Below are 12,121 nucleotides of genomic sequence, written 5' to 3'. Positions count from 1 at the left end.
CTCTCTCGCTCATCTTTCTTCTCTCTATCTCTCTCATTTATTTTTTTTTCTCTCTCTCTCTTATTTATATCTCTCTCTATCTCTCTCGCCCATCTCTCTTTTTCTGTGTCTCTCTCTCGCTCATCTCTTTTCGCTCTATTTCTCTCTTTTTGTCTATCTTTCGCTCATCTCTTGTTTCTCTCTCTTTTTCTATCTCTCATTCTCTCTCTCTCTCTCTGTCTCTTTTTCTGTTTATCTCTCTCTCTCTGTCTCTCTCTTACTCTCACTCTCTCTCACTCATCACTCATCTCTCTCTCTGTATGCTTGTCTATTTGTGTATTTCTCCCTCATTATATTCGTCTTGCTCACTCTCTCCGTCTCATATTCTCTATTTATCGAGCTTCTCCTCGATTTATCTATCTTTTCTCTCATCTCTTTTCTCTCTCTGTCTCTTTCGTTCATCTCTCTTCTCTCTATCTCTCTCGTTCATCTCTTTTCTCTCTCTGTCTCTTTTTCTGTCTCTCACTCTCTATCTTTTTCTCTCTTTGTCTCTCTCTCTCTCTAACTCATCACTCTTCTCTGTTTGTCTGTCTGTCTATTTCTGTCTCTCTCTTTCTCTCTTTCTCTCGTTGTCTCTCGCTCATATCTCTTCTCTCTATCTCTCTCATCTGTCTTCTCTCTCTGTCTCTCTCACTCATCTCTCTTCTCTTTATCTCTCTCGCTCATCTCTCTCTGTCTCTTTCTCATTTATCTCTTTTCGCTCTTTCTCTCTTTGTCTATATCTTTTCATCTATTTTTTCATCTTCCTTTCTCTCTTCTCTTTCTCTCTCTCACTCATCACTCTTCTCTCTCTGTCTATTTGTCTATCTGTCTCTCTTCTCTCTATGTCTCTCTCTTTTTCTGTGTATCTCTCTCGTTCATCTCTTTTCGCTTTATTTCTCTCTTTTTTTGTCTATCTTTCGCTCATCTCTTGTTTCTCTCTCCTTTTCTATCTCTACTTCTATCTCTCTCTCTCTCTCTCTCTCTCTTTCTCTCTCTGTCTCTTTTTCTGTCTATCTCTCTCTCTTTGTCTCTCTCTCACTCTCACTCTCACTCTCTCTCACTCATCACTCATCTCTCTCTCTGTATGCTTGTCTATTTGTCTATTTCTCCCTCATTATGTTCGCCTTGCTCACTCTCTCCTTCTCATATTCTCTATTTATCTATCTCTTCTCTCATCTCTTTTCTCTCTCTGTCTCTTTCGTTCATCTCTCTTCTCTCTATCTCTCTCATTCATCTCTCTTCTCTCTCTATCTCTTTTTCTGTCTCTTACTCTCTATCTTTTTCTCTGTTTGCGTTGCTCACTCTCTTACTCCCGTCTTCTCTATTTACTGAGCTCCCTTTCGATTTATCGATCCACTATAAGAAAATGCACTTTTAGCGACCACTTTGTCTCTCTTTCGCTCATCACTTTGTCTCTGTCTGTTTTTCTCTCTCTCTCTCTTTATCTCTCTTCTCTATCTGTCTCTCACTTATCTCTCTCTCACCACCCATCTTCTCTACCATATTCACCACTACTGCAAATGCCATTCCACTACTACCACTGTTGTCACTCCATCTCTACAACTATCATTACTACCATCATCGCTACCACTCCACTACCACCACTACTACTACCATTACCTCTCATCTACCACCGCTATTCTATCTCCTCTACCACTACCACGACTTCACCACTTATCTCATTCACCATCACTACCACCACCACTATCACCTCTTATCCACCACTTTCACCACTACTGCCATTTCTATCATCTACCACAAAAAATTAGTTCTTGATTTTTAGTATAAAAAAAAAAAATGAGTCACAAAAAAATTATTTTCATTGACCACAAAAAAGTAACTTTATTTTAATGGAAAATATTATCCCTACTTCTACCAAATAAAAAAATAATAATAATTTTTTATTCATTAAAATAAATATGAAACAAATAAATTTTCAACCTTACTAAATGTAAAAAAAAAATAAAATTCATCAACTATATAAAAAAAATTATTTTAATAAAAAATAATTTTTTTAACAATTCTTCCGTTGCAAAAAAAAAAATTTCATTTTATTATTTAAATATTCATTTGTAATAAAAATAAAAAAAATTTCAAAAAAATTTCCAATCCCCCCCTTTTTCCATTCCCACTCGAGTTCTCCTACCCCAAACCCAAAATCCCCAATGTCAAAAATCCCTAATCCCTTCCCCCTTTTTCATTCCCGCTCGTTTTTCCCCCCTCAACCAAAAATCCCCAAAAAAAACCCTAATATGCACACAGCGGCGGCGGCGGTGGCGATATGTGCAAAACCATCGAAGTCGCCGTCGTAGAACCACCACAACTCAACCCTCTCACGAAGCTCTCGCCGCCGAGCCTCGACGACTTCGACCCCACCGACGACGACGGGTTTTATATTCCTCCTCTGAACTTCGCGATGGTCGACAATGGCATTTTCAGGTCCGGTTTCCCTGACACCGCCAACTTCCCCTTCCTCCAATCCCTAGGCCTCCGTTCCATCATGTAAGTAAAAAAAAAAAAAAAATTCAACCTCATTGATTATATGGCAGTGATGTGTTGGAAAATTATGTGTCAGTGAATGATTTGAATTTGTTGATTATATACAGATTTGATGATTATAGGGCTTTGGTTTTGCAGATGCCTTTGTCCAGAACCGTACCCGGAGGCAAATGCCGAGTTTGTCAAGTCAAATGGGATTCAATTATTTCAATTCGGGATCGAAGGTTGCAAGGTAAGTCTTGTAATTTTTGTTTATTTATTTATTTTTTGTGTTACTTTTTTACTTATTAGCAGTGGGTGCAAACTCGATTTGTTTGTAATTTTACATTTTTGATGATGGAGGGGCCATTTGATGAATAAAGAAATCATTTAGCAGAACAGTAATTGAAATTGACCGATACAGGAAAGGCATTATTGGAAAAATAAAAAGCTAATAGTATAGATACTATAGTATAGATTATCAATTTTATTTTTTTATTTTTTTTGATTTGGTATGGTAATTTGAGTGTGACATGGAATGCTTGTTCTTTGTGATGTGGAGGAACAGGGGATTGTAATAATGCAGTTCATTATGTGAAGTGGATTGAGTTCACTGTTTAAGACTGAACAACCATGTGAAATCTTTGAATTTTAGGTATATGAGTTTATTGCTGAAATGAGATGACAATGTTTGGACTATATGGACATATGGGGTGTTTATCTATTCTTTGTTTGACCTTGCAACAATTTTATCTATTACAAGTTTTAGTATAGTTGTTAATCTTAAAATATTAGTATGTATTCCTATTAAAGAAACCTTATTGTTTATTTATTTTGGTGTTTTGTTGAATTTTATTATTAGGAGGATCATTCTCTATCCAAAAGCATATCTAAGCGGATCCGGTCCATCTGCCATAGTTCACGCAATACAATAGTACATCCCAATATAGAATTAGAGGTTATAGAAGATTGAATTCTTGCATAGTGCTAACATATATTAATGTTTTCCATCTAAAGTAATCATTTTTTTTTCTTACTATAAACACTCATTTCTATGGTCAAGTGCTCTTTTCCATAATTATCAAAGCATTGTTCAAATCAATTTATATCAATTTATCTTGAATATCCTTGATCACTGAATTGGATTATGCAAAGAGGAACTCTGAAATGGGTAAATAGGTGGAAATTCTTATAATGACTATCCACTTTTGTGTGTGTGTGTGTGTGTGTGTGTGTGTGTGTGTGTGTGTGTGTGTGTAAGGTTCTTTTCGGTTTACTATTCTTGATCACGCTTGTTGCTTTACTTCCCTATGTTTGGTCAGGACATCAATTTCTTGTCTAACATCTGGGTGATTCCCCATTACCAACTTTTTTCCCCTTGAAAGCATAAAATGTGGTCTTATCCTAGCTTTGGACTCCATCAATTTGTCTAAGAAAGGAGATTCTTATAATGACTATACACTTTGTGATATATATTTAGAGGGAGAAAGGTTCTTTTCGGATTACCATTCTTGATCACGCTTGTTGCTTTACCCCACTATGTATTCCTCATGATTCATGATGTCAATTTCTTGTCTAAAATCTGGGTGATTCCCCACTACCAAAATTTACTGGGGTACGTTGCCATAGCATTGTAGGTTTTACCAAAATTTACTTTATTTGTATTTCTAATTTTGTTGAGTTTTGATGAGAAGTTAAAAAGCACATACACTTCTAAGAGGGGAGAGTGTTGTGTCCAACACCGTGTCCGATACGACACTCATCGGACACTTCCCAACAATTAGACAAATACGAAACACATTACAAGTTTGAATAAAATAACTTATAATCCAATGATGAAATAAAAACAATGTGAATTATGCATATTCTCCTCCTTTAGAGTTTAAAAATCATTAATTTTGACTTACATATTCATATATATGACATACAATATATAAAATTATATATTTTACACCCTGTTTTTTTTATTTTTTCGTAAAATTTTTTTCGTTACACCTGATTAACTACCATATATAGAGTTAATTGTAATCACATATTAGTATTCTTCTCACAATTCTTTATGATGGACCCTCTGCATGTGAGTTCCTACAAAATAAATTTGTGTATTCTACAATCCAAGACAGGTAGGAACCCTTTAAGTCCAACCCTTCCCACTCCCATCAGACATGAAAAAATTTCCCAGGTATATTACAATAAGAGTTTATTACACTATTTTGGACTACATTGAATTCCATTATTATTATTTTTATTATTATTTTTATTATTATTATTATTATTTTTTGTGAGCAGGGAAAGCTTTGGTTTCTCCAATTGAGAGATATGCAGTTGTTCTTGATGACAACGTAAGTGTTCTTTCCACAGTCTTCATTGTCTTCATTACTGGTGTTTAAATAGTTGGTTTCTCCAAAAGATTATAATTTGCAACTGTTATCTATTTATTTGTAGGTCAAAAGGATAAATTTTGCCGAGGGGAAGATCTGATTCTAGAAGTAAGGAATTTGGAACTTGATTTTTGAAATAGGCTCAAAATTGAGATCTTGTTGGAAATTTTTTAATTTTTGTAAGAGCATTTAAATATCCAATGTGCTGATTGGTGAATTTTAGATTTTATTTTCTTATTTTATTTTTTTTTAGGATTTGGGTGAATTTTATAATTTAAATATGCTTTTATGAACATGTACAGTTTAATTGTTCTTTGTAAAATATTGAATTTGATGGTTTGATCAATTTAAATTTTTATTTTTATTTTCTGTTATGATGTTTTTGTGAATAGAATGTAAATAATCAGCTCTTAGAGAGAGAGACGGCACCACCGTCGGAAAAAATAGAAAATTTTAATATTTTTATTAATTTTGTTATAGGTTTTACTTTTTGCGACGACATTATATTGTCGCAAAATATAGAAATTTTATTATTTAAAATAGAAATTTTATTATTTTTTAATATTTTTTGGGACGGCATTACACTGTCGCAAAAAATAGAAAATTTCATATTTTTTATATTTTCTGCGATGGCATCACACTGTCGCAAAAAGTAGTGTTTTTTTTTCAAAAAAGACTATTGGCGACGGTATTTTTTACCGTCTCAAATAACATTTTTAGCGACGGTAAAATAGGGCCGTCGCAAAAAAGTCAAGACATTTTAAACGTTATTAGCGATTGCACGGTGCCGTCGCAAAAAGGCAAAAAATGCCGTCGCAAAACATTAGCGACGGCACTTACCGTCGCAAAAACTCTTTTGCAACCCCTGCAGTTGCGACCCCCCTCTTGCCGTCACAAAAAGTCATTTTACCGTCGCAAAAAGTATTAGCGACGGCATTAGGAGTATTAGCGACGGGCAAAAAGTCAATTTTTTTGTAGTGGAATAAACACTTGAGAATCTTGACTCTACATTTTTTTCTTCTTTCTTATCCTCAGAAAGGCCAAAATGGTGAAAGTGTAGTGTGTAGATACAAACATCACCACCCAAATTGAGTGCAGATGATGAGAATTAAGTGTGTGCTTCTCTATCAATAGATTTCCCCACACTAAAGCTTGTATTAGATTGTCAAAGCAAGCATGCTTCTATACAAAAAAAATCTACAGTAATAAGACAAAGTGTTAGTGAAAGGTGACAAAATTGCAATAAATTTTGAAAGAGAAGGGGCATATATGGGTGGTTTTTTTATCATTGCCTTGAGTATTAATTAATAAAAAAATTAGTATATGGTTTCTTATTAGATTTTTTTGTTATTAGAAAAATAATAATGGGTCTCATATATATTTATTAATGGGGTCATATTACATGACTTATTTAGTTCATTTGAAATCCATAAAGAAAATTTTAAAATACTCTTATTATCGAATGTGCTAATTTTCAAAAGTCTAATAAGATTAAATATCATTCTCACTTTTAACTTGACATCTAAAAAAAATCTTAAGTCGTTTAAGAAACTTAGGTAAGGAATATGTTTCGCTGTTTGTGATATATAACAACATTCTTAATTAATTCATGAATCTTCCTAAGAAGGGCACTTAAAAAAATATATATTTTTTTTTATAAAAAAAAAAAGAAAAGAATTTTCACCAAACTCTTTTGATCTTTTTATTTATTTATTTTGGGCCACACAATAGGACGTTAGAATGTTAATACCTTTTTATTCACTCCCAAACATACTTTTCAGCTCAATTCAATTACTAACAATGAACTAGAGTCGTAACAAAAAATTTAGGTGTATAAAAGGAATCGAACACAAAATGTACAAATGTGAGATAAAATATTCACAACTATAGATGAGAACGTATTTTCGACTGTTAGGTTTTATTTCTTGGCAATCCCGTTTGACAAAACTCCTTTGAGTTGTAATTTTATTCGCATTTTTATTTCAGTGAGACTTTGAGTGTTTAGATGCGAATCCAATCTGAATCAAGCCTTTCAGAGAAGTTTGTGTTGATAAAGCTTTCAAGATTGCCACTTCGCTGATTATGACGGGGATCGAGCTGCCCGGTCAGCTCGCGGGGGTCCAGGGGGCAGCGCCCCTTGGCGGGTCCGGGGCAGCGCCACGGCGGGGTTGAGGGGCAGCGCCCCCGAAGCAAAATGCAAAAATGCATTCAAAGTAGCCTGTCCGATCATGTTATATTTTTCCAGTTTTTCCATTTTTGGCCTTCCCGCTCGAGCGGGGAAAGTGACGCTCGAGCGGGGATTGGAAGCTCTCAGCATCTCTGCAGTCGCCTATAAAAATACTGGAATGTGTGATTTTACGCTCGAGCGGATGCTCCTACGCTCGAGCGCATCTCAGTTTGTTCGCACGCAGTTTTTGGTCCGTCCGCTCGAGCGGGCTGTGTTGAGCTCGAGCGGAGATCGCGGGACAGATTCTATAAATTCGCGTGTTGGGTCAGATTTTAGGAGAACTTCTCCAGATCTTCTTTTTGGTTTCTAGGGTTTATATCTGGGGATACTTTGGGAGTTTTCTTTGATGTTTTTATTGAGTATTCAACTCATGATCTAAAGAGAGTACATCAAAGGTTTGTTTGTTATACACAAAAGAGAGAGTTATTCTTCAGTTGTGGATTCTGAAGAATTCGAGCCTGAAGCTTTGGTGGAATCCGGAGTGGCTCATCAGAAAGACAATTCCGTGGTGAAGATGGGGTTGGAAGAGGCACATAGAGGTTGGTTCAATTAGGCGTTGTGGATTCGCTAGGTAATTGAGAGTATACCTGTGTAATTCCTTTAATTCTTCTTAGTGGATTGTTCTTGTGGCTGTTGCCCGTGGTTTTTTTATCACAGTTGGAGGTGTCCAACTGTGGTTTTTTCCACGTTAAATCGTTGTGTTTCTTTGTCTTGATTGTTTGATTGGGATTGTTATATTCTGCTTAAAATTGATACATAATCACAAATCAACATCTAGGGGATTTCTAGATTTTTCATCGACTATAATAAATTTTGTTTCACATCCATATATTCTGTATCACATTTTCTTTGCGTACTTTTCACAACTGAAGTCCAAGTATTTGCCTCTTAATTTATATTGTTATGGGCTGTGTATAGGGATTCCATTACCAAAATCTTTGGCAATTAATGCTTACACAAATACACATGCAGCTCTCTTAAACTAATCACATATTAATCTAATCATACATTAAAAATGGCACGGATCAAGGTCAACTGTCTCAATTACTCAATGGAAAAAATAAATGGTGTAGACATTTTGTAGAATCAAGAAATAAATTAAATTAAAAAAATGTGGCTCTCAATGTTTTGCACCTCTCAAAGAATCAAGAAATAAATTTAAAAATTATCCAATTTTCTAGAAAAATTTCTCTTCATTCTGTGTGTATACTCTTCAATAATTCACTGACTAGGATTATTAACCAACTACAACTCATTTAAATAATTTTACACTAATATATTTTACACTAAATTTACACTAAATAATTTATACTAATCATATATATTCATGTATATATATATATTTTGAACAGCTAATACATATATATATATATATATGCACACAGAGAGAGAGAGAGAGAGAGAGAGAGAGCATACGCTGAGTGAGAAAGCCGTCGCCGCACCACCGCTAGCCGTCGTCAACAGCGATTGAGCCTGCTCGCCATTCATCGCTCGTCCTTATCAACCAGCCGTTCATCGTTCGTCGCTTGTTTGAGGATTTTGGGGAAAAAAAATATGTTTTAAAGATTTAGGGATTTCGATCCAAATGATCGAGCGCCAAACAATGAGGAGAGCGGGGCAAATTTTTTTTATTACTTTTTGGGACGGTACATTTTTCACCGTCGCAAATGATAAATAATTATAGACAAACCGATGCCGTTTTGATAAGGATTTTTTTGTGATGGACATTTGCCGTCACAAATTATCCACTATTTGCGACAGCAAACTTATGCTGTCTCAAAAAATTTCTTTTGTGCGACGGTAAAAAACGCCGTCGCTAATACTTTCGTATTTATTACACTTCCGTGTAGGTTTATTACCAACGGTACAACGCCGTCGCTCAAGCTCTTTATTTGCGACGGTTTAATCTGCCGTCGCAAAAGATCATTTTTTGCGACCGGGAACGCGCCGTCGGAACGGCTTCCATGTTTTATACTCCGTTTTCTTGTAGTGAATGAAGTTGTTATAAATATAAAAAACAATTATGAAATCAGACATATAATACATATGAAGGCAATATTTACAATATTTGTTAGTTAGTCCTATTTTAAAAAATCTTATTCGTTTATATACTTTCCATCTCATTATGTGTTCATAGACTTCTTCATATTAAATCTTGTTCATCTATGGCTTTTTTATATTTTCATCTCACTAAACTCTAAAAAATACCAAAAACGAAAAACAAAACAAAAAAAAATCCAAACAAATGGATTGTTTTTTTTATAACTAAAAATATGACACCATCAAAATCCCTTGAACAAAAATACATCTTTTTTAGATTTTCTTCTCATAAATACATATGTAATTATTCTAGTAATTGTGTAACTATCCTAGTAATTGGTAGCTTAATTTTCCCCCTACATGCATGCAATCCCTTAAGATAGAAATTAATAACCTCAACCTATATTAAAAGAAGAAAGACTAGAATTACTAGAGCTTTCCAAATCCAGAAAGGGGCACATTTAGCATGTTTAAATTATTATTCAACCATTTAGGTACACTTTAGAATCTTCTCAAATGGATATGACCACTTCTCTATAGTCGTCTTATCCCCTTTTGTCTTCACATAATTATTGATTTTAAGTGGTTGTTTGGCAATAAATTTTTTACTTATTTTTTTGATTTTTTTAGTCCGAAACTTTTTTGTTTGTTTGGTTTTCTTGTTTGGCTTTTTTGACTTTTTGACTTTAGAATGACAAATTTTTTTTGTTCTTTTCAGATTTTTGACTTTTTGTTTTATCCTTTTGTGATTTTTTAGCCGAGAAGAAAAATCAAATCAGGGCTAAGTATTCAACACACACACACACACACACACATATATATATATATAGAGAGAGAGAGAGAGAGAGAAAATAATGTTAGGGATACTAAATTTTTTACTAAATAAATGATCAAATATCCCATATGGGTATGGGGTCTGCAATTTTGTGGATCCCATACCCATATGAAACATTTGATCATTTATTTAATAAAAAATTTGAGACTTTATAGCATTTTTCTATATATATATATATATATAAAGCCAAAATTTTATTATATACACTCTTTAGAAGGGTATATCATATGCACCTATACTTATGCTTGGTTATCATTTTTCAAAAATACTTTTCAAAAAATTCTACTTTTTTATTTTTCGTATTTTTTTGTTTTTACTGGATTTTTTTTAATATTTTGAGCAATTTTTTTAATTTTTAAACATACCTAACATACATATAACTAAAAAGTAAAAAAAAAAAAAGGAAAAAAACCTTTTAAAAATTCACTAAATACCAAAAATACAAAAAAAAAAACGAGAATTCAGCATATTTTTATATTTTTATGTATTTATTAATTTTTAAAAATATTTTTTCACAAATTTTTTACTTTTTAGATACATCTAAGTAAAGTGCATCTAAAAAAGTAAAAAAAAAATGTTTAAAATTTTAAAAATATTCACTAAAAACAAAAAAACATGAAAACTAAAAAACTCAGTTTTCAAAAAACTTAATTCAAAAAACTCAAACCAAACACACTGAATGTTATTTTTTTTTTCTTTATTTGTAACTATTTTTTTTAATTATGATATTATTTTAATTATAATTCATAAGATTTTTAATTATATCTTATGTAATGTTTAATTATAGGGTAAATTACACTGACACCCATTGAGATTTATGATTATTATAGTTCCCTCCCTCACTTTTTGGAAATTATATCCTCCTCTCTGAGGTTTAAAGTTTCATTACAGATTCCCCTCTTAGCAATTTAATTTTTTAAATACCAATTTTGCCCTTACTGGGTAAATTACATTGACACACACCCTTCAAATTTTAAAACTTACAATCCCCTCTCTACAGTTTAAAGTAGTATTATCAATTGCTCCCTCGGTTAGTATTAGTTGGAAAAAAAATTTATTGAAAAAAAAAATTTATTGAAAAAAAAATTATTTGAAAAAAAAAATTTGTTAGTAAAATTTTTAAATTTCTATTTAAAAACCAACGTAAACTCATTTTTTGAATTTATGTTTTTTCCTCAAATTTATAAACTGAGACAACCATTTGATATACCAAAAAAATTATCAAACAAGTTTTTATGAAAGTTTTTAAAATTTTTGTAAATATAAATTGAAAACTGAAAACGAAATAGTTACCAAATAGGTTTCATATGGTAAAAGTATCATAAAATTAACAAATAATTAAATAAGTTACCAACGTAAGAAATGACTTATCAAAAGATTCTTAGGCTATGAATGGTTTGATTTTTAGAAAAAAATTAAAAATTAAAAATTAATTTGGTTAAGAAATAAAAAATAATTATCATTTTTATATAATTTTTTTATCTTTCGAGTGGTTAGAAAATGTTTTTTACAAATTAAATTGAAACAGCCATACATATGTATATAACCTGCCCAAAAGTTAAAATGATAATTATTTTTTACCCTTAAATGATAATTATTTTTTTATTTTTTATTTCTTAACCAAATTAATTTTTAATTTTTAAATTTTTTTTTCTAAAAATCAAACCATACATAGCCTAAGAATATTTTGATAAGTCATTTCTTACGTTGATAACTTTTTTAATTATTTGTTAATTTTGCGACATTTTTACCATTTGAGACCTGTTTGGTAATCAATTCGTTTTCAGTTTTCAATTTATATTTATGAAAATTTAAAAAACTGTCATAAAAACTTGTTTGATAACTTTTTTGGTTTATAAATTATTGTCTCAATTTGTAAATTTGAGAAAAGAACATAAATTCAAAAAATGAGTTTATAAACAGAAATTTAAAAATTTTAGTAACAAAAAAAATTTTCAAATAATTTTTTTTTCAATGAATTTTTTGTCCAACTAATACTAACCGAGGGGACAATTGATAATGTTACTTTAAAACTTAGGGAAGAGATTGTGATTTCTAAAATGTGAGGGGTGTCAATGTAATTTACCCAATAAAGGCAAAATTGCTATTTAAAAAAATTAAATTGCTAAAGGGAGAATC

The 12,121-nt window shown here is 32.0% G+C and overlaps 1 protein-coding gene across 1 annotated transcript; it reads left to right on the top strand.

The window, feature by feature from the left end:
- Positions 1–2,288: 2,288 nt before the first annotated feature.
- LOC114267501 (inositol diphosphatase DSP1) lies at positions 2,289–3,487 on the top strand. Its single transcript, XM_082866535.1, has 3 exons — positions 2,289–2,523; positions 2,659–2,752; positions 3,362–3,487. The coding sequence occupies exons 1-3, from the start codon at positions 2,303–2,305 to the stop codon at positions 3,470–3,472; spliced, it is 426 nt and encodes a 141-aa protein (XP_082722661.1). The 5' UTR covers positions 2,289–2,302; the 3' UTR covers positions 3,473–3,487.
- Positions 3,488–12,121: the final 8,634 nt, after the last annotated feature.

Source organism: Camellia sinensis, chromosome 1 (assembly GCF_055761805.1).
Source record: "Camellia sinensis isolate YWXY chromosome 1, ASM5576180v1, whole genome shotgun sequence".
In the NCBI taxonomy this organism is placed as follows: domain Eukaryota; kingdom Viridiplantae; phylum Streptophyta; class Magnoliopsida; order Ericales; family Theaceae; genus Camellia; species Camellia sinensis.
This window is presented reverse-complemented; position numbering and strand designations above follow the sequence as displayed.